Here is a 27989-nt window from a genome sequence, read left to right on the forward strand (position 1 = left end):
GCTAATGAAAATGTCCTCGAATTGATTGCAGTCATGGTTGCACAACTCAGAATATACCAAAAAACCACTGAATTGTACATTTAAAATGGATGAATGTATGCTATGTGAGTCATAATTCAATAAAAACATTTACTTTTTTTAAAGAATGAAGAAACTCCTTAGGTACTACTAGCGGATAAGTGGATAAGTGGATTGGGCAGGGAGCAAAGTGCACAACAGCTCTTGTATTTTACCATTTGTGTCGAACAAGAGAGCAAACATACATGGGAATTGACCAGCACATGTCGGGCTGAGTCGGGAAGGGCGCACCTAAACACAGTCCCCATGGTTTCTTCCAGGGAGGGAAATTGTGTAGCCGGGTGACAGAACAGGGAAGGAGACCTACAGGTCCTGGTAGACCCTCTGTACTCTTTAATTCTGCATCACTTGACTATAGTAACTACTCAAAAATTAAGTCAATTTAAAAATCAGAGACTTCACGGACAAAATACAATTGAGGCTGGGTAGGATTTCCAGAGGATGAAAAAAGTCAAGAAAAGTTTGGTATGTACTTGACAGTGGGGTCGAGGATGGAGGAAAGATGGAAGCAAAGGCTGGACTGACTGCCTTTAACCAGCCGTGACTTTGTTTTCTCATCTGCAAAGTGGAATGATAAGAGTACTTACTTCACCAGGTCATTAAAACTTGCCTTAAAAGCTCTCATTACTATGCCCTCACTTGTATCATCTCATTTAATCTCTTTGAGATAGGAATGATTATAAGGGGGTGGCTCAGAGAGGTATAGACACCTGTCCAAGGTCACACAGCCAGCAAATGGGAGAGCTTGGGATTCCCAAGTCTGGGACCCTCAGGTGTACCTCCAAAGCCGGTGCTTGTAATCTGTACACAAACTCAGTAAGTGTGCCCTGGAAACTGAGGAATAGAGAGACAAATTGGGACCAGAGGACACACCCCAGAGTTCAGTCCTGGAGGGAGGGCAGGAGCTAGGGAACAACATGGGCTTCACTTTACAGTGAGTCATTTGACTCTTCCAAAAATATATTTTCCTATTCCTAGGGGTCATTTGCATTTCATATTTCGAATTCTTTGGGACCACTGTTGATTGTTCCATATTCAAAACAGGATGGGGGTGGGGGGTGGGGAAGAGAGCCACAATCATTATTTCAGGACTCGGATATTTCCCCTTTAATTTGCAAAGTAGCCAATGCTCATTTCACAGCAATACCCTCCCAGGCAGGTCAGTGCTGCACAGTCCCCAGCAGGTCCTTGACACCCCTTCTTAAGAGTTCCTCCACTCTCCATCGTCTCCTCTCACCCTGCCTTATTTTTCTCCAGAGAACTTGTCACCACCAGGCACTGTAATACTTATTTATAATAAGTTAATCTGTTTTATCGTCTGTCTCTTCTGCTTATTTGCAAGTTCCATGCAGGAACTATTCGTGTGCCCATTTTACAGATGAAGAAACTGAAGCTCGAGGTTTGCAAACAGCCAGTGAACGATAGCACTGAGATCCAAACCCTTCGTACTTTGATAAATTTTATTAATGTTTATTAAGGACTTATTGTGTACATCTCTGCCAGGGGCTGGAAGCACAAAAAGATGGACAAGATAGTCTTGGCCTTCAAGCAACATCCAGTCCGATTAGGGAGAGAAAAACTTAAACCAATAACTTAGATGCAGAGCGGAAAATGCTGTGGGAGAGAGTGAGGCCCATGATATTGTTAAGACCAAAAGTTGGAGGGACACTGGTCCAGCCTGGGCTGCATCAAGGAGGACTTCTTGAAGGAGGTGATAGGTTGACCTTTCAAGGTTGCTAACAGAAGATCATGGCAATGGGTATTTCAGACAGAAGAGACAGCCTGGCGAAGGCTGGAGGGAGGAACAGCCTGGCCTGAATGATGAACCGTATTGTTGGTGCCTGAAGCCCTCGGGCGTAGACAGGTGGAAAATTAGGCTGGAAATGGCAGCAGACGCTGATAAGGAGCTGGGGCTTTCTCCTGTGGTGACCACGGACACCATGAGTGCCTTGGATCCCTACAGCAGGTACCATCCTAACGTCAGCTGACCTGTGCCCAGGGGTGTGGCGCGGGAATGGGGGTGCTGAGGGGGAGCCCTTGAAGTTGTTTTTCTGCCCCCAGCTGCGTGGCCTCCTCCAGCTGACGGGTTCCCCCCCCCCCAGGGGGATTGGGGGACAGCTCGGTTTCACAACCCCCTGCCTTCCCCCAGGGTCCCCGGAGGGCAAGAAAAGAGGAAGCGCTTATCTGACTTCCTCCTGGGCCCCTGCGCGTGCGCAAACCCAGGCAGGTCCCCTAGGCCTGCCGCCTCCCAGCATTCCCCGACATAAAAGGCCTGCCCAGGGGCGCCTGGGTGGCTCAGTCGGTTGGCTTGGGTGTTCGACTACGGCTCAGGTCATGATCTCGCAGTCCGTGAGTTCGAGCCCCACGTCGGGCTCTGTGCTGACAGCTCAGAGCCTGGAGCCTGCTTCTGATTCTGTGTCTCCCTCTCTCTCTGCCCCTTTCCTGCTTGCTCTCTGTCTCTCTGTCTCTCTCTCTCTCAAAGATAATAAACAATTAAAAAAAAAAAAAAAAGACCTGCCCTTGCCCCCTCAGCCTTGGCTGGGCTCCCGGAGGGTGCGGCCACGCCCCAGAAACCAAGAGAATGGGTTCGTGTCCCAGCAATTCGGATTTACCGTCTGCTCTTGAGCAATACCTCGTGCCCGAGCTTCGCGTCTTGAACACGGCACGTCCTCTACTCAGCAATTTAAAACTGAGGCCATTGCATGAATTGAGGTGGGGAGATCCCCAAGACACATTGGCAGGATAGGATGAAAACACACTCATCAAAAAAAAAAAAAAAAAAAAAAAAAAAAAAAAAGAACACGGTTTTGTATTTACCCATATATGTATGGAGATGCTAAGAGAAAGGTCTGGAAACTACACAGCCGGCCACAACAGACGTTGTCGCTGAGAAGAAAGGAAAGTTGGAATCAGGGGGAAAGAGAGGATGACTTTTTCTCAGTTTTTTTTTTTTTTTTCCATTTTTAAACCAGACTGTATTTGTTTTTATTTTGTGTAATTGAAACACTAATAATTAATGAGAGGACTGACATATATGGTTATTGAAGGTCTTTTCCCCAAACATTTTGTTAATGAAAATTGCCAGGCATGTAGCAAAATTGAAAGCCTTTTACAACAAAACCCCTACAGGACTTACCACTTTACATTCCGCCATTAATATCCTCCTGGCTTCTTCACATGTCTGTCCATCTAGCCATCTGTCCACTCTCCCCCCCTTTTTTAAAAAAAATTTTAAATGTTTATTTATTTTTGAGAGAGACAGAGACAGAGACAGAATGTGAGTGGGTTAGGGGCAGAGAGAGAGGAGGCAGACACAGATTCTGAAGCAGGCTCCAGGCTCTGAGCTGTCAGCACAGAGCCTGATGCGGGGCTCGAACCCACAGACTGTGAGATCATGACCTGAGCTGAAGTCGGACGGTCAACTGACTGAGACACCCAGGCGCCCCATGTCCACTCCCCTTTTTAAAATGTATTTCAGGGGCGCCTGGGTGGCGCAGTCGGTTAAGCGTCCGACTTCAGCCAGGTCACGATCTTGTGGTCCGTGAATTCAAGCCCTGCGTCAGGCTCTGGGCTGATGGCTCAGAGCTTGGAGCCTGTTTCCGATTCTGTGTCTCCCTCTCTCTCTGCCCCTCCCCCGTTCATGCTCTGTCTCTCTCTGTCCCAAAAATAAATAAACGTTGAAAAAAAAAATTAAAAAAAAATAAAATGTATTTCAGGGGCGCCTGGGTGGCTCAGTTGGTTAAGCGTCTGACTTCGGCTCAGGTCATGATCTTGCGGTTCGTGAGTTCAAGCCCCGCGTCAGGCTCTGTGCTGACAGCTCAGAGCCTGGAGCCTGTTTCCGATTCTGTGTCTTCCTCTCTCTCTCTGACCCTCCCCCGTTCATGTTCTGTCTCTCTCTGTCTCAAAAATAAATAAATGTTAAAAAAAATTTTTTTTAAATAAAATGTATTTCAAAGTAAATTACTTCAGGTCACATTTTCATTTTTTTTAATTAAAAAAAATTTTTTTTTTATTTTTAACTTTACATCCAAGTTAGCATACAAGGCAACAATGATTTCAGGAGTAGATTCCTTAGTGCCCCTTACCGGTTTAGCCCATCCCCCCTCCCACAACCCCTCCAGCAGCCCTCTGTTCTCTGTATTTAAGGGTCTCTTATGTTTTGTCCCCCTCCCTGTTTTTATATTCTTTTTGCTTCCCTTACCTTATGTTCATCTATTTTGTATCTTAAATTCCTCATATGAGTGAAGTCATATGATTTGTCTTTCTCTGACTACTTTCACTTTTCGGCTCACATTTTATTGACTGGAATTCAACGTTTGTTTACAGTATTTTTCGTGTAAAATTTACATACAACAAAGTGCATAAGATTAAGTGTTCATTTGCTGAGTTTTTATAAATGCACGTACACCAATGTAACTTCAACCTGATAAGATAGATATACATTTCTATCACTCTAGAAAGTTCCCTTTTGTCCTAGAGGGTATTTTAATTGCCAACATTTTGTGTCAGTGTTCAGCACAGGGCCAGGTATATAGTAAGTGCTCAATAAATGTTAGCAGAAGGACCCCTGGCTGGCTCAGTGGGTGGAGCGTGCAACTCTTGACCTCGGGGATGTGAGTTCGAGCCCCACGTTGGGTGCAGAGATTACTTAAAGATAAAATCTTTAAAAAAGTAAATGTTAGCTGAAGGAATGAACGTGCACATGGCCTGCTCCCCTGAAGTCATGCCTTTTTCTCTTGCAATCCCCCTGCCCCGGAGCTGAAACTCAGTAAAGGCTTAATAAAGATTTATTGATTGCATTGGGTGTATATTGCTGTGTACATTTAGCAGCTTAAAACATTAGAAACAGTAATTATCACACACAATTTGGGGGGGGGGGGTCAGGAATTTGGAGGCAGCTTAGCTCAGTGGTTTGGCCTAGGGTTTTTCACCAGCCTGCCATCAAGGTCAGGCCTGGAATCATCCAAAGGATTGACTGGGGCTGAGGATCCATTTCCAAGATGCCTCACTCACACGACTCGTGGCAGGAGGTGGCAGTTCCTCACCAAGTGAACCTCTCCATAAGGCTTGCCTGAGTACTCATGACACGGTGGCTGGCTTCCCCCAGAGCGAGGGATCCCGGAGAGCAGGGTGAAGCATCACATTAGTTCTCCGGGTCATCCCTGTTCAATGTGGGAATGGTCTGCACGAGAGCAGAGATACTAGGAGGCTAGACTAACCGGGGTCTCCTTGGAGAAGGTAGTCATTGTGAATGTGTATTCAAATTTTCTGAGCACTTGCCTTGTGCTGGGTGCTACGCTGGGCTCCAGGGAGTGCAGGAATGAGTCAGAACCAGCTATCCCTCTTCCCCTCACAAGATGTGTGTGTGTGTGTGTGTGTGTGTGTGTGTGTGTGTGTGTGTGTTGGGGTGGAGGATGGAGATCAGATAGACATGGAAACAGATGGTGTTACAGAGTATGATAAATATCACAATAGTGTTTTTTTTTTTAAAGCTTTTCTATAATTCACATTCATGGTACAACATTTAAGACACATCATGAAACAAAGTTTCCTTCTCTCCTTGTTATATAGCTACACACTCTTCCAGCTCAGAGGCAGCAACTAGAACTGTTTTGTATATTCTTCCAGAACTATTCCATGCATATACACAAAGACATTTCCCACCCTCTTTACGCAAAAAGACAGCACTATTCAAAGTGCATTGCTCTATACTCTGCCTTTTCCCCCTCACTTACTTTATCTTAGAGATAATTTCATATCAGTTCATAGACAGCTTCTTCATTTTTATGAATGGCTGTATGGCATTCTATTGTCTGCGTGAGCCACAGTTTATTTAACCAGTCTCCTATCCCTGAACATTTCTTTCTTTCTTTTTTTTAAGTTTATTTATTTATTTTTGAGAGAGAGAGAGAGCAGAGGAAGGGCAGAGAGAGAGAGGGAGAGAGAGAATTCCAAGCAGGCACTGCACTGTCAGTGCAGAACCCCACGTGGGGCTCACGTTTGCCTCACAAACCATGAGATCATGACCTGAGCTGAAACCAAGAGTCGGACGCTTAACTGACTGAGCCACCCAGGCAACCCCTGTTTATTTCTAATCTCAATGACTTTCCTTGCACATCCATCTTCTCCACTTGTGTGAGTATACTTGTAGGAGAAATTCTTGGCAGTGGAATTGTTGCATCAAGGGGTCTGTGCATTTAAAATATTGTTAAATAGGGTTTATACCAATGTACCCTTCCAGCTGCCATATGTGACTGTTTCCTTGCACCTGCAACCACATGTACGTTACCAAACTCTCCAAGCTTAGCCAACCCAGCACTTTAAAAATGTTTTCTCAATGTAGTATTAATTTGTGTTTCTCTTATTATGGGTGAGTTTGACACTTACCACATATCAGAGTTATTTGTATTTTCATTAAAATTTTTTTAATGCTTATTTATTTTTGAGATAGAGGGAGAGAGAAAGAGAGTGAGCACCAGTGGGGGAGGGGGGAGCAGAGAGAGAGAGAGAGAGAGAGAGAGAGAGAGAGAGACAGAATCCAAAGCAGGCTCCAGGCTCTGAGCTGTCAGCACACAGCCTGACGTGGGGCTCGAACTCACTAACTGTGAGATCATGACCTGAGCCGAAGTTGGATGTTTAACCAACTGAGCCACCCAGTAACCCCTGTATTTTCTTTTCTGTGAACTGTACAAGTTGCTACTGGGCTATGGGTGTTTATTATCTATTTGAATATCCTCTGCACATCAGAGGCCCTATCCCTTTGTCTACATGATAAGCTTCAAAACCCAGGTTTTGAAGTTTTGGGGTTTTTTTTTGGAACAAGTTGCTTTGAGTCAGATAAACGAGAAGTTTCTGCAGGTTGTGTCATTTTCTGTGCATCACTGCAGAGCTTGCCCGGGGTCCAAGGGAGCAGCTGTGTCATGTAGGGCTCGAAAAGGTGATGCTGGGACCTGGGGGTGGGGAATAGGAGGTGAGTGGGCAAGGAGGCAGTTGTTAGCTCTTGCACTGGATGGAAAGGGCTGTCACAGGAGACAGGGAACTCACCATCACAGGAAGCGGGCAGGACGGGCTGGCCTGGCTCTAAGACCCTTTGCCCTTCATCTGAAATGTCTGACATAGACAAGTCAGAAATGGAAGGCACACCAATAGGACTGCCAATTTCTGATCGTTTAAGCCTAAACAGGTGGATACTGCACCTGCGGGCTCCAAGTAACATTATTTAATAGGAACATAAACTTTCTAGAATGTAAGCCCCACGAGGCCAGGGTTCAAGTGCTAAATACCGGATGAGTGAATCCAATCAAAGGATGTGAAAGGCAGCTGTTTCTGAACAGGGAGGGAGCCCTCTCAACCCTGCCCCTCCCTGAACACGCCTTCTCCTTTTCTTTCTCCTCGCCCTGAGTCAGGTCTCTGCCTTTCTCCTCAGGTCCTGCCCAGCTCCCAGGCCCAGACTCTCCTTGGACCTCCAGTCAACCCTCCTCTCCAAGCAGCTAGACTCACTGCAGTAAGATGCAAGCCCTTTAGGTCACTCTCCATTGCCTGCACTTCAAAAGCCTTCTCAGTCTGCCCACTCCTCTGATTACCTCTCCTTTAAGTCCTGCTCCCCACCCCCGACACCCCATGTTCCTCCAGCAATAAAAATGGTCGTACTTATTGAGCACTTGCGGTATGTATGTTTACGTGGATTATCCTGAAGTCTTCAGCAATCTACAAGATCTCTGAGGGTGATGCTATTATTAGCCTCATTTTGTAGGTGAGGGAACCAAAGACCCAGAGACATGTAGGAGCTCATCCAAGGTCCTCCAACTAGCACATGATAGAATTGGGATTCAAAAGTCACTTGGTCTGACCCCCGGGGCCACCAGTGCCTAACCACTGCAGTAGAGCTAACTGGTTACCAGTCCTTGGAGTGTGCCATGTTCCTTCGTTCTCCCTGCCCTTTGCTCATGATGGCCCTGCCAGGGAGGGGGGGTGGGGCTCTCCTGTCTACCTTATTCCACCTGCCAAAAATCTTGCTCCTCCTTCAAAGTCTTGCTCGTAAGTCACCCCCTCTGCAAAGCCTTTCCTGTCTTCCCTAGGAAGAGATAGTTTCTCACTCTTTGATTTGACAGTTGAGAACTTTATGCTGTAGTGATTTGGGGACTCCCATCAAGCTGAGAGCCCCCCCCCCCCCAGTGGGCAGGGATTGTTCTATATCTCCCTCTTGTCTAGCACAATGCCTGCTACAGAGTGTATGCTCTCTAAACATCTGGCGATCAAATGACAGCGGCCAGAGGACTCTTTCCCAGCACACAGTCAAGGAGCGCCACTAGGAGTCTTCTGTTGGAAGCTGGGAGGGAGAGAAGTTAAGTTGCAGGGCCCCAAATAAAAGGAGCCACACTGTAAGGGGCAGCTGGAGATGATTTCACTAACTTTACCACTTGTCCATGGGTCAAAACTGTGCCCAGGAGACCGAGCTGGTACAGAAATTCCATCCTTACCCCACCCCTAGAGGTCTTTGGGAAGCAGCTATCTCATGCCCAGGGGTATTTCCCCTCTTACAGTGCCAGGAATGAAACCATATTGGGAAGTGATCCTGGCAGGGTCTCTGAATGCTACAGGAGGAAGTGTGGCCAGAGTCCGCAGGCTCAGAGCCTAGACTGCCCCAGTCAGGGCCCTTTGGACCTCAGAAACCAAGACATTACATGGCTTTGGTAAGAGGGTAGTTCCGGGGTGGGTGGGGACTTCCTTGGGGTGTGAGGGAAATTGCTCCATCCCTGGAGCTATGAGGCAAGAAAGTTCCAGTGACTCTCGGCAGCCCTGTCACTGTGCTTCTCCCTCTACGTCTGCCTCACTCAGGAACTTATTAAAGTTCCCTATAGTCTCAGGATAAATGCCTCAGCCTGTGGTCACTACATCCCAAAAGCTGCCGGACAGGATAGCAAAGTGGCTAGGAGCATGCGCGCTGGGGTTGGCCAGATATGGGACCGAATCCCAGCTTACTGTGTGACCTTGGGTCATTCACTTCACCTCCTTACGTTCCAGTTCCCTCATCCATAAAATGAAGGTAAATAAATTTGAAAACATCAAAATTATGGATTTGTTCAGTGGAACAAATTTGTTCAAAGGAAGTCACCATAGGCCAGTGGTTCGCAAAGTGTGCTCCCTGGACCATCAGCATCACCTGAGTACTTGTTAGAAATGCAGAACCTTAGGTCCCACCCCTACTCTACGGAGTCAGAGACTCTGGGGTGGGGCTCAGTGATCTGTGTTTTAGCAAGCCGAACAGGAGATTCTGGTGCACGGTAGAGTTTGAAAGCCACTGCCACAGACAAACCCAGCGGATGAGCAGTGGATTAGGTGAACATCAATATCCAGCAAGAGATTAATATCTAAAATTTACAGGCTACTCCTGCAAATCGACAAGAAAAAGACAGGAAACCCAATTCATAATGGGCACGAGACAGGAACAGGCAATTCACTGAAGGGGAAGCCCAAATGTCTGGCAAGCACAGAAGATTCTGAGTCTCATATCATCAGAGAAATTCAAACACTGAGATGACCTTACACCCAAACTATAGGCAAAATTGAAAATGTGGGGAGACAAGCATCTTTCACACGCTACTAGTAGAATTTAGTGACATGTAAAAAATATGTGCCCTGTGATTTAGGATTCCATCTTGGGTATAGGGTCCAAAGAAGTTTTCACACAGGCTTATAGGGTCATGTACACAGATGTTCATCACAGTGTTGTTTGTGGTGAGAGGGAATTGGAAGCCACCTGGGCATCCATCACAGGGGGACAGGAGTGAATAAATTACACCATGGATGCTCAGCTTGGAATGCTTTGCAGCAAAATGATACAATAGGCTAGATTTTCCCACAGAAACATGGGTGGAACTTAGAAATAATCACATGATGGAGTGAAAAAAGAAAGCATCAGATTGAGATCTTTGCACAATACCATTCATGTGGTGTAAATACACACACGATGCATTGTGTATTTTACGTCCAGGACGTAGATCAACACATAGGGTGGGTGCCCATGGTGGGGAGGGGAAGGAAGGTGGGGAATGGGTGGATGGAGGGGGGAATAAAGCAAAAGAAAACATCATTTGCCACAAACTGAGTATAAATCCTGGAACCCTGGACCTGAAGCCCTAATAATAATATTACTTTAAAATTGGTGATAATTAGGGGCACCTGGGTGGCTTAGTCTGTTAAGCAGCCAAATTTGGCTCAGGTCATGATCTCACGGTCTGTGAGTTCGAGCCCCGTATTGGGCTCTGTGCTGACAGCTCAAAGCCTGGAGCCTGCTTCTGATTCTCTCTCTCTCTCTCTCTGCCCCTCCCCTGCTTATGTTCTGTCTCTCTCTGTCTCTCAAAAATAAATAAATATTAAAAAAATTTTTTTAATTGGTGATAATTGTACCTACCTCACGGTAAGGACCATGTGTCTGGCCATGGAAGGCTCTAAAGCTTTATAAATAAGTTTCGGCACTTCTGCGTGAGTCTCTGGCCCCCTCTCAGGGGTCACTCCTTCTAGCTTCCAAGCCTTTACTCGGGCTGTGTTGAAGCTGTCCTCATGCTGACTTCTCTAACCTCTCCAACCTGGCTGTCAGGTTTCTTGAACCACCCCGGACCCTTGTGATGATAGCCTGTGGAGTCTCAGGTACTTTTCATTCGGGGCTTGAGCACAGAGCCAGGGTGTAATAGGGCCACGAAGGGCAAGTCCTAGTTCCTCTTCACAAACTTCCCCAAAGATCTTCTTACATCTGACCCCCACCTCAGTTTCCATCGTACTGCGCCCAGCCAAGACAGGTACACCAAGTCCGAAAGTGTTAGAAGTGGAAGGGAACATTTATTGAGTGCCTACTATGGGCTAGACCCAGCACTAAGGCCTTGTGCTTTTGTTAATCCCCACAACCAACCCTGTGAGGTGGATGGGGCCGACCTCATGGGACAGATTAGGGAATGGAAGTCACCAAGAGGTGAGAACACTAACCAGACAGGAGACCTAGGTCTGTCTGGCTCCCAATCCAAGATCGGAACAAGCAACTTGTTCAGAGTCTTAGGGCCAAGACTGGGACCCCCATCACCTACCTCTGACCCAACTGTCAGTGGAGATATGCCACTCTGGTGATCCAATTCCTGCCATCAGGGGAGGGGCGACCCTGCCATTTAGAGTCTTAAAAAGGCCCTCTACGCTATTGTATGTGTACTTTGAGGTAATATCTCAGAAGAAATAGGAGGTTTCCTCAAGTTCCTTCACCTTTTTTTGAACCTCAGTTTCTCAAACTGTAAAATGGGAAGAACAAGAGGTCTCTGGGCTCTGGGAAGTCTTTTCTCAGTCTGTCAGCAGGTGGAGCCCACTCCTCATCTGTCCTTTGGCCTCCAGAAAGCGCAGGAGTGGCGGGAGAGAGGGGCTGTCCCTGGCACCTGGGGCTAGTGACACAGTAGAATGTTGCCCACCCAGGTCTGGCAGAGGGGCTGGCTGAGCCTCCGGCAACTGCCTGCGATTTTGGGGTCCCGCCCCCTGCAGGACATTCTCGGTATTGCAGGGACTGGAGCGCCAAGGGCGAGGTCCGACACCCCGGGAGGGGGGCCCTGGGGCTGGGGTCCCACAGGCAGGAGCGAGTGAGACACAGGTGGGATTGAGGATGCTTCCCCGCCTTCCGCATGGGTGGCGGCTACAGGTAGTTGTCCTCAACCGTGTCGCCCCCACCCGGGGAGTCCCTGGCCTCCTCGTCGGTGCTCTCATCGTCCGGTGCCAGCGCCTCGATGTCATGCGTGATGTCGGCCAGCAGCCGGTGGAAGGCCTGCGCTTCGGGCCGCTGGGCCGCCCCGTCGTAGCTGCGCACGGCAGACGCCGACGTGGAGCTCATGCTGCGCTTGATGCGGCCGAAGCTGTCGGTGAGGATGCCCCCCTCGCGGATGCCCACGCCCTCCAGGAAGCCCTCGAAGTAGCCAATGTCCTGGTCCGGGATGAAGGGCCGCATCCCTGCGGGGCCAGGGGCAGAGGGACGCCTCAGGGTTCAGCCCTTCCCCTCCCATCGTGGAATCACCTTCTCCGGAGAACCGAGTTCAAATCCCCAGCCCGCCCGCTCTCTGGCTGTGTGGTCCTGCACAAGTTCCTTGACTCTGAGCCAGAGAACAATGACCTAATGCTCAGCACATAGTAAATGCTCACTACACATTAGCTTATCGTTGTTGTCATTATTGCAACTGCTACTTTCCCATTTATTAGTTGTGTGACCCTCATTAAACAGCTGCTCTGGGCCTTACTTTCCTCCCTGTAGAACTAAGATGATTGCACCTCTTCTCCCAGGGGCGGGGATGTGAGGAGGGGCCAGCACACTGCGTGCTTCATACAAGTCAGCTTGTTTTGCTTCCATCGCCACTCACAAGCTATGTGACTTTAGCACTTTACTTTGCTTCTCTGGGCCTCATTTTGCTCATCTGCCAAATGGGGGCAAATGAGAGTTTCTACCTTCCCAAACTGAAGCATTCAGTGAGATGATGCTTGACAAAGATATTACCTGTTAGCTTATTAATATTATTCCTGTTATTATGATCAACCCTCCTTACCAGCTGTGTGATCTTGGACAAGTGCCTCAGCCTCTCTGAGCGTCAGCTGCCCCATGGGGTAAATGGGGAGAATATTCCCCCCACCACCCCAGCTTTGCTATGAAGGTGAATGGATATACCAGTGCTCTCTACTGATGGGCTGTGACTGCAAGCAAGTCCCTCCCTGCCCTGCGCCTGTCTCCTTAAATGTGCCATGGATTTCATGATCTTGGCTTTATCGGAGGCTGAGGACTAGGAGAAAACGCTTCTAGCCTGATGCCTAATCGGGAGTGTCGTGGACCAGTTGGGAGTAGGTCCTTGCCTGATCTCGGGGGGTGTGGCAGGGGGCTCACCAAGGAGGAGGAACTTGCGCCGGTCCCCGTAGAGCTTCAGCAAGCCTGAGCAGTAGTCCTGGATGGGCAGCCCCAGCCGGTACTCCCGCAGCAGCATTGCAAACTTCTGGATCTCGGGGGGCCCTAATTTACTCCGCAGCTGTGGGGACAACATCCAAGGTCAGTCCCAGGGAGCAATCCCCACCCAGCCTTTGCCTAAAAGACCCAAACCCTCTGTAAGGGTGTATTTGGCCAACATCTCCCCCAAAACCTTTCCCGTGGCCTACTGGGGGGGGGGGGCATGCAGACACTGGGCTGAATCTAAGCACGAGATGTGCCTGAGTTCAAATCCTGGCCCCTTGGTTGATCAGCTCTGTGATCTTGGGTAGGGGGCAACCTCCTTGACCCTTGCTTTTCTTATATATAGTAAAGATAATGATGGCACCTCCCTCTTTGGCTGTTGAAAGGATTAAAATAAACGCATAAAATGTGCTTAGAACAGTGCCTGCTCTACAGACGACACACAATGAATGCTAGCTGACATTAGTGAAGGCTTTCATAAGCTGCCCAGTTTACTTTCCTAACCTCATATCCCCCCCCACCACCCCGCCCCCGATCTTCCAAGGTCTACTTCAGTTACGTCCAGGATTATTCAGGATTCCTGAAATACTCTCTGTGTTTTGTCCAGCCTCCAGACCTTTGCTTGTGCTGTTCACATTGCCTGCCCCTGCTCACCGTGACCATGTAATCCTGCAACTGCTCAAGGCCCAGGCTGCTGTGGTCGCTGCCGCTGCAGTGGGAGCCGTGGAAAGAGGGTGTGGACGTGCCACTGTAACACGCTTCAAATGTATCCTGGGAGCCATTGCTGCAGAGACAGGCAGAATGGGGCTCTCACTCACTTTCCTCTAGCTCCTCTCCCTACAGCAGGTGGGGGTGGGAGGGCACAGCTACTGATGCTCTGGGCTTCATCCTAGATCCCATTTTGGCCTCCAAAGCCCCACTTATCTGGCCCTTGGCTGTCTCTGAAGCCTCATCTCACCCTTGCTCTGTGTGCTCAGGCCTCTCTGCCATCTTCTCTAATACTTCAAGTACCTCTTTACCTCTGGGCCTTTGCACATGCCATTCCCTCTGCCTGGAATGCCTCTCTACCCTATCTTTTGTTCAACTAACGCTTACTCATCATTGGAGCTTAAATGTCACCTTCTCGGGAAAGTTTTCGCTGACCCTCCCCTCCCCATGACTGGGTTGATCCTCTGTCAAAGGTGGTCACAAACTCATAAGTCTACCCATGACACGCAAGGCCTTCCCAGATCCCCCCCACTGACATCCACGGTGGCCTCCTGGCTGCTCCTCAAAAGCACCAAGCTTTGTCCTCCTGCTTCAGAGCCCTTGCACTTTCTGCCCCTCTGCCCGGAGTGCTCTTCCCCTCTCCCCCTCTGGGCCTCGGTTCAAGTTTCATGAGCTCTGAGAGGCCCTCCTGACCCCCAAAGAGGTAGGCTCCCCATGGGTCTCTCTCAGTGCTCTGAAGTGCTCGTTCTCTTTAGTTATCGTTAATGCTTATTTCTGTTAAATAATGACTTCATCGTCTCCTGTGCTAGACGCTGCAAGTGTGCTTGCACGATAAACCATGCAGGAGCAGGGACCTTGGTTTCTTATTTGTTGAGGACCTACTGCGTGCCAGTCACGGGTCTCATCCTTGTATGGTTCCCCACCATAACCCTAGCACACAGCACAGTGCCTGGTACATGAAAGGTACTCAATAATTCTTGCTTAATAAAAAAATCAACCTGCCCAAGATCTCATGGTTCATGAGTTTGAGCCCTGTGTCGGGCTCTGTGCTGACAGCTCAGAGCCTGATTCAGATTCTGTGTCTCCCTCTCTCTCTGCCCCTCCCCCGCACATGCTCTGTCTCTCTCTCAAAAATAAATGAAACATTTTATTTAAAAAAAAAAAGAGTAAAAAAAAAAATTAACCTGCCTTCTGGTTTATAAATTGTTCCAGAACCATCTTCTATGATTAGCTACAGAAAAGCAGTGTAGCATCGTGGTTAGGGGGTGCGGACCTAGAGCTAGGCTGCTTGGGTTCAAATCTCAGGCCTACAGCTTGACCTTGGGCAAGCCTGCTTAGCCTCTCTATTCCTCAGTTTCTCCATGTGTAAAATGGGATGACAAACATTGACGTCATCAGAATTAGAGGAGTCTATTCGTACAGCACTCAGAGCCATAGACTAGAAGCAATAAATAAACAGCAGCCACTGTAATGTTGCTATGTAGATTTTTCTTGGCTGGCTCTGTTGGCAGAGCATGTGACTCTTGATCTTGGGGTCATGAGTTCAAGCCCCACATTGGGAGTAGAGTTTACTTTAAAAAAAAAATGAAGTGCTTTATAGAACAGCACTAGGCACACAGCAAGCACAAATGTTAGTCATTATCATGACTCTAGCAGATCCAGATCTGGCAGCAGATATCAGGTTAAGGACTAGCCCAAGGGCACACAGTATAAGGAAGCCACAAATATTGACACAGAAGAAGGAAAAAAAAATAAAAGTAGGGCATATATTAGTGGCAGAGCCTGATACCTGTCAAGCCAGAGGCCTTAGTAAGAGAACTAACTTTGACCAACTTGTTCCAGTTTGCCTGGGACTTTCCTGGTTTTAGTATAGAAAATCCCAAGTCCTGGGAAACCCCTCAGTGCTAGCGTGGTTAGTCATACCAAACAGAACCCTGGACAATATGGCCAACTGAGTTTTGTTTTGTTTGTTTTGTTTTACCTCCTACATTTTCCAGCCTTGAGGCGGCTAGCTGTGACCATGTGACCAAGTCCTGGCCACTAAGACATATGCAGAAGTCATCAGGCCGGGATCCCAGCAAAGCTCTTTACAGACATCCCTGGCATTGCCATTGTGATAACTGGAGCTCTGACCATCATCTTGGTCCATGAGGTAACTCTGAGTACGGAACCAGGTGCCGAGGACCTGGACCCTCGATGACCATAAGGGCCATAAACTCCTGATCTGTTTTACATAAGAGGTGAGGGGGGGGAAGCTCGATCTTATTTAAAACTCAAATCCTTTTTAGGGTTTTCTATTACATGGAATTAAACCAAAATTAGTTTTTGGCATTAGCTGTGATTTGGGAGTAGGCAGGCCACTGTGTCTGGATGACTGGCAGAGAACTACAGGCCTACGTGGAAACCACTCAGGGTTCCGGGTGTCCCCCAGGCCTCTTAGGGTCTGGGTCTGGATCCTATGAGCTCACTAGAGCCCAGAGAGGTCAGTTCGCCTACCCTCCTCAGGGTTCAAGGTGTCAGCACAAATCGAGGTGGGGTCCTTTTCACCCACCCTCTCTTGCCCACAGGGAGCTCAAGAATGCCTAGAAGAGAGACCCTATTTGTGCAAGGTGGGGGTGTGGCGGTACCCACAAGGAGCTGCAGCAGCTGAAGTCGGCGTCATAGGCGTACGTCCCGTCTGTGCGGCAGCTCTCACCTGGGGTCAGCAGACAGAGGGGCTGTTAGAGGCAGCAGAGAAAGGACCAACGTCCCCAGCTCCCCGAGCCCCCAACCCCAGTCCCACCCTGTGGTTGGGATGGTGGTTGGAGCACGGATGGCCTTGTAAGCAACTGTAAGGGTATTAGCTTTTACTCTGAGTCAAATTGGGCAGCTGCTGGAAGATTTTGACCATGAAACCTGCCCCCATCACCAACTCACAGCCAACCTTGGGCAACTCACCTCCTCTCTCCCTGCCCTCAACTTCCCCAAGGCTGGGACAATACCACCTGCCTGCCTGCCTTGCGGGGAGGGGGGGGGAGGAGTGGTCTTGAGAACAGCAGGTGAGGGAACAGGTGAGGGGATGTTTTGAAAACTGTACATGTCTGAGGCGAGAACAAAAAAGAACTTTGAGGGAAAGGAACTCAAGGTCTCCAGAGAATAGCAGCACTGTTCACAGAGAACTTGCTCTGTACCTAGTCCTGTTACTTCTCTGACTCCACTAGCCTTACCCTTCTGATCTTGGCTCACCTCAGTGTCACTTCCTCAGGACACCGCCCTGACTTCCCAGGTGAGGCTGGTTCCTCAGTCTATGTCTGCAGAGTACAGCACGTGGTTACATTTTGTGTACCTATTTACTGTCGGCCTACCTAGCAATGCAAGGCTGTGAGGGCAGGGCCACACCTGGTTTTGCTCACCAGTATGTCCTGGCGATAGCAGGTGCTCAATAAATACTTGTTGAATTTGTTGGGGGTGCCTGGCTGGCTCAGTCAGTAGAGCATGCGACTCTTGACCTCGGGGTTATGAGTTCGAGCCCCCAAGTATAGAGATTACTTAAAAAAAATTTTTTTAACGTTTATTTATTTTTGAGACAGAGAGAGACAGAGCATGAACGGGGGAGGGTCAGAGAGAGGGAGACACAGAATCTGAAACAGGCTCCAGGCTCTGAGCCGTCAGCACCGAGCCCGACGCGGGACTCGAACTCACGGACCGCGAGATCATGACCTGAGCCGAAGTCGGCCGCTTAACCGACTGAGCCACCCAGGCGCCCCTAGAGATTACTTTTAAAAAATTAAATCTTTAAAGAAAAAACAATGAATTTGTTGGAATGTTTGTTGACTCATTTATTTACCCATCATTTGCTCATTTGTTTATCTCATCCTGTGAGAGTTGATGAACTATCCCAACTTCCTAATAACCTCAGTTCCTACGGATGGGGGTGCCTGCAGAAGTAATGAGTTGTCGCTCTGTTCCTGGAGCTTTGCAGACAGGGACCACGTTGAGGGGGCTGCGGCTGAGGAAATTCACTTAGCAGCCTTGAAGGCAGCATGGGAGCAAGGCTGTTGCAGATAGGAGCTTTAGAAATCAGACACACCAGGGTGCCTGGGTGGCTCAGTTGGTTAAGTGTCCGACTTCACCTCAGGTCATGATCTCGCAGTTTGTGGGTTCAAGCCCCGTGTCAGGCCCTGTGCTGACAGCTCAGACCCTGCGGCCTGTGTCTCCCTCTCTCTTTGCTCCTCCCTTGCTTGCACACGTTCTCTTTCTCGCTCAAAAAATAAGCAAACATTAAAATTTTTTTAAAAACTAAAAAGAAATCAGACACACCTGGGTTTGAATCCTGACTCTGCCACTTACCAGCTGGGTGACCTTAAGCAATGCATTGACTACTCTGAGCCTTAATGTCCTCATCTGTAAAATTAGAATCATAAGGTCTCAAAGAAGTCTTTTATCTAGGAGCACCTATGATGTCCCTGGACCTCTGCTTGGCCCATGGGATACAGTGGCAAATAGGACCGACAAGGCTGCTATGAGTCACAGTGGTACTGTGCTTGGCACACAGTTGGTGCTCAATAAATGCCTCTCCTAGTCTCATTCTCATTCTAGCCTTTGATTGCATTCAAGGGTGGGCCTGGAAATCTTGGTTTTGACCTAGAATCCTAGCAGGGCTAGACAGCTCAGTAAACAGACAATGCATGTGCTTGCATTTCTGCAAAGAAGGGACATCAGAAACAGAAGGGAGAGAGAAAAGTTCAGCTCTGAGGGGCTCATTCCAAATCTGGCAACCAGAACATTGTGCAGAAGCTAAGTTTGAGGTCACCGTGAAAACTGACATTTCATTTTAACTACATAAGGGGGGAGTACACTGTAATTGCGGTAGAGATCAGGGCCTCTACAGGCTTTCATAGGCCCTGAGTCCTGGAGTCCTCGCCGGCCTTTTGGGATGTTTCACAGGAGGGGTGGCCAGGAGTTCCAGTACTCACTGCGACTGCACAGCCACGGCCGCTCAGGCGTTGACGTGTAGTGGTAGCCGGCCCGGTCCACGCACTCGATACTCTGGTCCCCGTAGATGATCTGGAAGACCTGACAGATGAGGGCACAGGATTCCTCGGCAGCATCCTGGCCCAGGGAGGAGGACAGAGCACTCAGGGCCTCTCCAGTGCCCAGGACACCCCTGCTTCCTCAAGCAGTGTGAAGAGGTTCACAGGGCCACACGCGCATCTATGGGCACCTTTAAATCGACTTGCAGAGCATTTCCTATCAAAATTACATGGCCACCCTCTGGGTCTTAGACTCCTATATAGAGTCCAGCAGCAACGCTAAGTCTTCTGCTCTGAAAAACGCACCTCAAACTTCTGGGGGATTCATAGGACCTCCTGAAGCCTATCTAAAATAAGCCCTAGTTTAAATTTGTCAGTAGGAAGTTGGGGGTCAGAGAGGTAAAGTGATTAGTCAGCACTAGAACCCAGGTCTCCTGTTACGTACTAGGAAGAGGAAGAATCACATGTGTGAAAATTTTAGACTCAACATAGTTACTGCTACTGGATGCCATATTTAGATATGAGCTTCCTGGCATCCAGGGCAAAAATGGAAGTAGGATGAATACACAAACCTTGGTCTCCTGATAGAAGGCAGGAATTTCAATTCTTGGGTGAAACTTTTTTTGAGACTGCAAATTGAAGGGAATTTGCCTAATTTAATTCTTTATGTCTAAGCAAGAAACACAGAAAGACAATAACTGATGAGAATAACTCCATCTTCATGATACTATTTCATATTTTTGCCGCTAAAAAGGCCCAGAGTATACATTAAAATGTAAGCCACAATAGGCAGGATTGATCCTTATAATAGAAATAGGCAGGGAAGAGAGTATTCTTATTTTATAGTTAAAGGCACCGAGGCTTAGAATGGTTAGGTAACTTGCCCAGGCTAATATAGCAAGTTCACAGCGTTGGTTACTACTGGCACTCAGATTTTTTGACTCTAACTCCTGTACCCTCCTTGGGACCACAAGGCCTTGGATAGGAGGCCAGGGAATCAGATACTCCTGGAATGCAACTCTTGGTTTATTTACTCATTTTGCAAATTCTCATTTAGTCCTGTTTCAGGCACTGGGCCAGGCTCTGGGGTCTCAGATGAGGTCTGTATCCTAAAGCCCTCACCATCCAGTGCGATAAACAGGGCACACTGTTCCCTCTGCTTGGAATTCATTTTCCTGGCTTTTCGCCTTGCTTTTTGCTCCCCTTCACCTTTCAGTTTAAAAGGAGCAAACTCTCTCTATGCAAACTGGATCTCCTCCTTCATTACCACTGCAATCTGCTTGTCTTCTTTTCGGTCTGCATCATAAGGTATAATACTATAATATACATTATTTCACCCATTCGTCCAATACTTATTGGGTGCCAGGTGATAGCAATATCACGGTGAACCATCCAGAATGCACAGGTCTCTTGTACTCTCTAAGGAGACCAGTCCAGCTGGAGTAGAGTGTATAAAGGGGGACACAGAAAGAGATGAGGGCAGAGAAGAAATGGACTTCAGCCACCACTACAACGTGGGTGGTCTTACAAGCAGTTGTAAGGACAATAACTTTTCGTTGGAGGGAAGTGGGGAGCCACAGGAAGATTTTGAGCAGTGATAAGATGTGACTTATGTGTTAACAGGACTGCTCTGACTGTGGGGGGTACAGATTGTAAGCGAGAGGCAAATCTGTGATCTGGATGACAGAAGATGGGCCATGGACCTGGGCAGGGTCAGTGGAGGGTGGGGAAACGTATATAGGTTTGGGATGTATTTTAAAAATAGGGCCAATAAGGTTGACAGAATGGATACGGGCTGTGTGAGAACGAGAGCAGCCACAGATCACTGCAAGGTTTTGGTCTGAACAATGGAAGGACAGAGCTGCCATTAATCAAAACAAGGAGACCAAGGGAGGAGCAGGTTTGGGGGAGAAGATTGGGTGCTTAGCTTTGGATGTGTTAAGTTCGTGATGGCCATCAGCCCACTGAATGGAGAGGCTGATTGGAGAAACATGCCTGGAGATTTGGTGAAAGAAAATTTGGGGAGTTCTCGGTGTTTTAAATCCATGAGACTGTTTTGTTCACTAAGATATATACAAGGGAGCTGGGGCTGGGGCAGGGGGGAGGGTTGGGGGCCATGGGTCAGAGGAAAAGTTTAGACAGCCAAGGCTTGAAGGTGTCTGCTAGATTGTGAGCTCCTTAAGGGAAACCACCAAATATGTCTTGTTCATCTTTGTATCCATAGCACCTAGCCCAATGCCTACGACAAAGTCGCTGCTCAGTAAAGATGGTCAAATGAATAAAAGCAAGGATGAATATGAAGCAAGGGGGGAGGGGAGGGAAGGCAAGAATGGAAGGCTTCTGCCTTGGGTGACTGCCATAGTTAACAAGAATATAGGCTCTGAACTTCCTGGATCCCAGTGTTGAAACCACCACCTGCTTCCTGTGTGATGTTGCACAAATTACTTAGCCTCTGGGTCTCAGTTTCCTTCTCTACAGAATGGGGATGGTTGTAATATTTGCCTCTAGGGGTTAGTCAAAGAATGAAATGTGTTCATGCTGGTTCCTTGTCTGGCATGGGTTGGCATTCCATTCATGCTGGTGATTAGTGTCCTCATGATTGTTACTGTGGTAGTGCTGATATTGACGACGTGGGAGAAGGAGCAAGGCTGGAGGAGGGGGTCTGTTTTGGCTATTCTGGGTTTTCATCTCACTGGGACAGCAAGGGGCAACAGTCCTGGAGGTGTCCAGGCTGGAGATTAGAAGCCCTTTGGCGTCGTGGGCACACAGGTAGTACCTGAAGTCCTAGGCAGGGCCGCAGGAGGGGAAAGGACAGAGGTCAGGGTAGACCCCAGGAACAGGGCGGGGTGGGACGGAGACCTGCGCCCTCCATCGCCGGACGTGCCCGGGGAGCACGCCGCTGGGGTTCCGGGTGCCCTCGGGCTCACCCTGTTGGCCACAGCCAGGATGACAAGGTTGCAGTAGGCGTCGGGGCTGGGGTCCTGCGGGTCGAGTGGGTTGGAGCCCGGGTGGCGCCGCTCCCAGCTGCCGCCGCCGCCGCCGCCCGCCTGCCTCCGCTCCCAGCTGCCGCCCGGCTTGCCCGCGCCGCCGCCGCCGCCGTGCCGCCGCTCCCAGCTGCCGCTGAACGTCTGCCGCCGCTCCCAGCTGCCCGACGCCCGCGCCCCGGCGCGCTGGCGCTCCAGGCTGCCGCCGCCGCCGCCGCCGCCGCCCCCGGCCCGGGCCTCTGCGCCCGCGCCCCCGCCCCACGCCATCCGCCAGTCCAGGCTGCAGATGGTGTGGCGCCGCTCCGTGGTGCCCACCCGCCGCTTCTCTGGCGCCGCGCCCGGCGGGCCTGGGTCGCGCCCCGCGCCGCCGGGGCTGGCGTCGACGCCGGCTGGCACCGGGTCCACGCCCAGACCTAGGAGTGGCGGGATGGCGGTCAGGAGACCCGGGCTAAGAGCCCCCCACGAGGCCAGCTGGGGACGAGCGGCGCGTGGCCCCACTTCTGCCTTCTAAGTCTGGAGGCCAAACCCGCCCCGCTCCGTGCCCTTACTTTCGGGCCCACCCCCCCCCCCCCCCGGCCTCGGCTCCACCCTGGTCTTGTCCCGCAGGCCTTTTCCACCCGCCACACCTCGCTTGGCGTCTGGTCTGAGGGCGGTGGCCAGGCAGTCTCCTCCCTCTGTAGGCCCTACCTCGGCCCCAGTCTCTAGTTTCAGAGACCTCTTCTTTGATTCCGGTTTCCCCTCAACCCCGCCTCTGGCCCCAGGCCACGCCCCTAGCCTGGCGGGGTTTGACCTGTCCCGCCAAAGCCCCAGCCGCGAGCTCCGCCTCTCTGGCGTATGGCCACGCCCCTGGATCAGACCCGGCTGCTAGCCCGAGCTCCCTCCGAGCGCAGCGATCTCGCTCTGTTTCACCAAGCGCTTTAACTTCAGGTCTCAGAATTTGGGCTCCTCCAACCTTCCCAGGCCCCGGCACCTGGCCTCAGGCTGGTGGCGATCCACCCTTCAACCTCAACCTTGGGCCGCGACTTCTTGCTTATAGCCATGGCCTGCCCTTCGTCTCAGGGTAGCGTGCTCAGGCCTTTTCCATCACACACCATCCATCCTCAACACCCCCACCTGCCCGCCCCCGCCTTTCCCAAGACTAGACGCTGGGTCTTTTCTCACCCTGTTCACCTCCCAGCCCTGCCCCTGGCCAGGCCCCGCCAGCTGTACCGGTCTTAAGCACCAGCAGGTGCAGCGCGTCGTCCTGCAGGTAGGAGGCGGCGGCGATCTCGTGCGTGGGGATACGCAGGATTAGCTCTTCGTTGTCGCGCCAGGTGAGCAGCAGGCAGCGGGCCGACAGGCTCAGGATGCTGTCCTGCTCCGCGGTGGTCTTCAGCGGCAGCTCCTTCAACTGCTGCGGGGTGGGTCGGATCTCCTGGGTCCCGGAGGAACTCGGGTGGGAGAGGGCGAAGGGGACAAGACCCTGTCCTCCCCCCCTCTCCAGGGCCTCACCCTGGCGGTGTCCAGCAGCTGCAGGAGCTCGTCCCGGCTGGAGGGGTTCAGTGAGGAGGTGACCCAGGTGAGGTGGCCCAGGAACTGGATACAAAATGAGGGAGTGGGTGGGAGAAGGGCAGAGAGAAGTCACTTTGAAGCCTTGGAGGACCCAGACCTCCTCACTGAGGCAATGTAGATAGACTGAGGTATACATATCTGAATTAATAATAACCTGATAATAACTCTTAAGGTGGTCACAGAAGCCAGACCCAAAAAATGATGTCCCAAATCAATCAATAATTCTCCATCCATTGTTAGTTATAACTTAATGTTATCACAAACTTTAAGTTACTCAATGTAAGAATTAAGTTTTTCCATTAAAATAATGGAGTAATAGTTTTGTTCTTCTAGGTGAATTCCACCAATCAAACTTTTTTCTTCTTCTTTTATTCTCTATGAAATTTCAGCGCCCAGTTCTTATGTGCACCTGTTAGCTTTACCCTCCATATATCGTTGCCAGGTAAAATACAAGATGCCAGTTAAATTTGAATTTCACATAAACAGTGAATACTTCAAAAAAATTTTAAAGTATTTTTAGCCCCATGCAATATTTGGGACATATTAATACGACACAAGTAGTTATTGCTTATCTGAAACTCACATTTAAATGGGCAGCCTGTCAAACCTGACACTCCTACCCCCATAGCAATCTTCCCTGGGCAATGAGGATTCTCCACTGCTCCTTCATGGTGCTCTTGAAATAGAAGAAAGGCCTTGAGTGATCTAAGTCCTCTGTGGCTTGCTGAGCTGGGTTCCTTTACCCTGGAGACTGAGTACCGACAACGTTATTGCAGTAAAATCTCACAGGAAGGTATGGCTTTTGCCATCTGCTCTCCCTTGTGGGTAGGTTTTGAGGCTCGTGCTGGGATGACAACACTGAAGCTGAGCGGATGGACATCATTTGCTGAAGGGCTGCAGCATAAGGCAGGAGCTAGGCTAACTTGAACCCAGGTCTCTTTCCTTTGAGCCTCCCCTGCGTGAGACTGGGCTGGTCAGGGCTTGGTGTGGGGGAGAGGTGCAGTCTCTCCTGACGGGATCCAGAACATGCTACCCCAAAATATGGCACCTCGGCTTACAGAATATCCTAAGCTCGAAGAAGTTGAAGAAAATGGTAGAAGCAGGAAGGTCCCTCTGACCTGCCCCCACCCCTACCTTTCTTCCCTGAAAGCAGAAGATGAATCTCCCACATGAAAGGTACCCTCCCTATACCGGAAGGGAGCCAGACATCCTTCTCACGAAGGAATTTAGGGCTGAGAAGGCTGTATAAACAAACCTTGTTCTTTCTTCACCTTTTACTACCCCTAGCCCCCACCCCTCTGCCTTGTCAGTTCTTCACAAATTAACTGATTGTAAAAAAGATACAAAAGCTTCGTGCTCTGGTCACTTCTTTGGGCCTTCACTCTCTCGCGAAGGCTCTCATGGACATGTAAACATTTAATAAAATGTGTACGCTTTTCTCCTGTTAATCTGTTTGTCAGCTCAATTTTCAGACCCTGCCAGGGACCCTTCAGAGAGTTGAGGAAAACCTTCCCCCTCCTTTACCCCTTGCCCCAAGATTCTGCCCACCCTTCTCCTCATCCCACACGTACCTTGACCTCTTTCTCCAGATAGTCACACAGCAGAATCTGGGGGTCGATGAGGTAGTCAGGGGGATAAAGGGGCATCGAGTGCAGGGGCCGGCGACTCACGCTGGTCCGAAAGGCTGCCCGGCGCGCGGCCTTGGGGAACACCAGCCTCCGGATGGGGGAGACAAAGCCCTGGGGGGGGGGGTGTGTGTGCAGGAGAAATAACAGTAATAACAGCAACTGACTTTACCAAGCACGTCCACATTCAACATTTTAACTATTTCCCTATTACCTGATTTAATTCTCATAGACTCTGCAGAAGGGGTACCTCTGTGATCCCCATTTTATGGATGGAGAAACTAAGCCTCAGAGGGAGAACTAGCCGAGAAGATCACCAGCTATTAGCAGTAGAACCAATAGTCTGGCTCTAAAATCTCCATTCTAAACACCCTGATGAGGGCGGAGACCCTGCTAAGGCCCAGGCCCAGGCCCAGGCGTAAGGAGTGGGTCCAGGCTGGGACAAGTAAGAAAAATATTGAGATTCAGTGTGGCTGAGGGGTGCCTGGGTGGCTTAGTCGGTTAAGCGTCTCACTCTTGATTTCAGCTCAGATCATGATCTCACAGTTCCTGGGACTGAGCCCCACTGACAGCACAGAGTCTGCTTGGGATTCTCTGTTTCTGGCCCTCCCCCACTCATTCTCTCTCTTTCTCCCTCTCTCTCAATAAATAAACTTTAAAAAAAAAGATTCAATGTGGCCACGTGGTGAATGCACAGATATTTGTTAAGCTATTCTCTGTGCTTTCCTAAAAATTAGAAATAGTTAATAAGTAAGGGCACCTGGGTGGCTCAGTTGGTTAAGCGTCATGACTTGGGTCATGATCTTGTGGTTCCTGAGTTCGAGCCCTGCATTGGGCTCCCTGCTGTCAGTGCGAATCTCACTTTGGATCTTCTGTCTCCCTTTCTCTCTCTGCTCCTTCCCCACTCATTCTCTCTCTCTCTCTCTCTCTCTCTCTCTCTCTCTCTCTCTCTCTCTGTCAAAATAAGTAAAAATAAACTTAAAAAAAAATAGGTAATAAGTATGTTTAAGTAGAATCCAGCAGGCACTTGCATAAAAATGGCCTACAGCAAGGTTAAAGAAGCCAATTCCAGGACTCCAGCCCAGCCCAACAGAATCTAAATCTCACAGGAAAGCACTACTCTAGAGCAGTTCTTAGTGTATGGTTCCTGCATCAGCAGCGGCACCAAGGAACTTAAGAGATACGCATATTCTCGCTTTCCATCCCAGACCTATTGGATCAGAGCTTAGGGGTAAGACCCAATAATTTATGTGGGTTTTTTAAAAATTTTTTTAATGTTTATTTATTTTTGAGACAGAGAAAGAGGGACAGTGTGAGCAGGGGAGGGGCAGAGAGAGAGGGAGACACAGAGTCTGAAGCAGGCTCCAGGCTCTGAGCTGTCAGCACAGAGCCCGACGTGGGGCTTGAACACAAATCATGAGATCATGACCTGAGCTGAAGTTGGCTGCTCAGCCAACTGAGCCACCCAGGCACGCCCCCCCCCCCCAAATAATTTATGTTTTAATCAACACTCCAGGTGATTCTGATGCGTGCCCAGCCCAGATTTTAAAACCAGTATCATGGAGCCTGCATGAGATATATGGAGGTTCTGCTAAATGAGAGCACACGGTCTGGGAAAGGGCGTTCCAGGCAGAGGGCACGACATGTGCGAACGTCTGGGGGCTGGCAGGGCTGGCTGAGCATGATGAGCCTGGAGAAGGGTGGGAAGAAGATTCAAGCCCACAGAGGGCTTGAATGTCAGCTGTGGAGCCGGGACTTTATTCTGTGTGTGTGAATATGTGTGTGTGAGTGGAGTGTAAAGGTAAAAGTTTGGTCTGTGGCCCTCAGTGGTCCAGCCCTGCCCACCTCTCCAGCCTTATCTTACTGTCCCCTCACTCCTGCCCTCCAGCTACAACAGTCCTTCCCACTGAGAGCTTTTGTACATGCTGTTCCTCCCCCTGAAACACTTCCCTACCCTCTCTCCTTCTGCCCATTAGATCTCAGCTCAAGCTGACCAGGCTAGGGCTGGGTCCCCTAATATTCTGTACCCCAGCACCACATATGGCGTCTCTCATGCAACTTTGTATTAATTGCTTTTCTTCAAAGTTGCCTTCCCCCAAAACGCTGTGAGCTCCAGGGAGGGAGCAGAGACCTTGTCTGACTTTGCTCACTGCTCCATCATCACCAGCACCAGGCACAGTGTGGGGCACAAAATAAGTTCTCAGTGCACATCTGCAGAAGGAATGAGCCAAGAGAGAACAAGCACCTAGGTCTTGGCTCCCTTCCGAGCCCTCACAATTCACATAGCCTGACCTAGGATTCTTGGGGGAAGAGGGATGGGTGGGGGTGGGCGCTGGAATCTGAGGGACTCCCTGAATGGCAAAGACAACCAGGTGACGTGTCCAGGGAACCAGACTAAAAAACTTCTGACAGTAAGGAGGAGTGAGGATCTGGGGGGGGGGGGGCAGGGTGCAGATGAGGCTGGAACCCAGCAGGGGAGCAGGTAGGTGTCTCAATCTGGATAGACAGCCTCATAGCACAGAGCTGCCCTGGCTGAGGTCCTTCTGTCTGGGAGGTAGGGAGAAGAGGAATGGGTCTATTGGGTGTCTGTCTGTCCCTCAGTCTGAGGAAACCCCAGGAAAACTGTGGCAGCAGTTTGAGAGTATCTCCCAAAGTCATCTGTCTGGCTGCGTTTCCCTGGAAGGTGCCTGAGTGTCCCTTCCAGGGATGGCAGAGGCCATTGAGAGCCGGGAGACAGCTTAGGGAGTTTGAGCCCAAATGTCTGGTTGCCCAAGGGTGGGAAGGATGGTCTTTCCAAATGAGAAGGAAGAATCTATGCCACTCGCTGCCCATCACCCCCACCCGGGTTCCCCACTTTACTCCCTCCAGGGACATTTCTCTACCTGGCATCCCTCCCAACCTCCCACCTACCTTTTTTCCTTTCTTGACTTCATATTCCATGGTGAAGCGTCCCCTCCACTCCTGCCACCCTCCTGGCCAACCCCCTCCACCCTCTCCCCCCACACAGTTCCTTTGTTCTTTTTCCTGCCTGGTCGGAAACTCCACCAGCCCTGGAGTTCCTGCCCCTCCCGTC

At 49.8% G+C, this 27989-nt stretch overlaps 1 protein-coding gene across 2 annotated transcripts; it reads right to left on the bottom strand.

Annotated features, from left to right (window-relative positions):
- Nucleotides 1–10895: 10895 nt before the first annotated feature.
- On the bottom strand, nucleotides 10896–27921 carry CCM2L (CCM2 like scaffold protein). 2 transcript variants are annotated; one of them, XM_045053770.1, is made up of 10 exons: nucleotides 27827–27921; nucleotides 24863–25030; nucleotides 23232–23315; nucleotides 22950–23133; nucleotides 21684–22153; nucleotides 18700–18790; nucleotides 16376–16439; nucleotides 13691–13820; nucleotides 12977–13115; nucleotides 10896–12057 (listed from the first exon to the last, which is right to left on the bottom strand). In XM_045053770.1, exons 1-10 carry the CDS (start codon nucleotides 27854–27856, stop codon nucleotides 11747–11749), a joined length of 1671 nt encoding a protein of 556 aa, XP_044909705.1. In that variant the 5' UTR covers nucleotides 27857–27921; the 3' UTR covers nucleotides 10896–11746. The 2 variants fall into 2 exon arrangements, with proteins under 2 accessions (XP_044909705.1, XP_023107120.2); XM_023251352.2 differs by having other exon boundaries at nucleotides 18700–18835.
- Nucleotides 27922–27989: the final 68 nt, after the last annotated feature.

This window comes from Felis catus, chromosome A3 (assembly GCF_018350175.1).
Source record: "Felis catus isolate Fca126 chromosome A3, F.catus_Fca126_mat1.0, whole genome shotgun sequence".
NCBI lineage: Eukaryota > Metazoa > Chordata > Mammalia > Carnivora > Felidae > Felis > Felis catus.

Excerpts from the sequence above, each read along its gene's own strand:
- CCM2L (XM_023251352.2), bottom strand. The coding sequence starts at position 27,856 with ATGGAATATGAAGTCAAGAAAGGAAAAAAG. Across the intron at positions 25,031-27,826 it reads AAGTCAAGAAAGGAAAAAAG|GGCTTTGTCTCCCCCATCCG; the intron begins GTAGGTGGGAGG and ends CCCCCCCCCCAG. Across the intron at positions 22,154-22,949 it reads CCTGCTGGTGCTTAAGACCG|GTCTGGGCGTGGACCCGGTG; the intron begins GTACAGCTGGCG and ends CGCCACTCCTAG.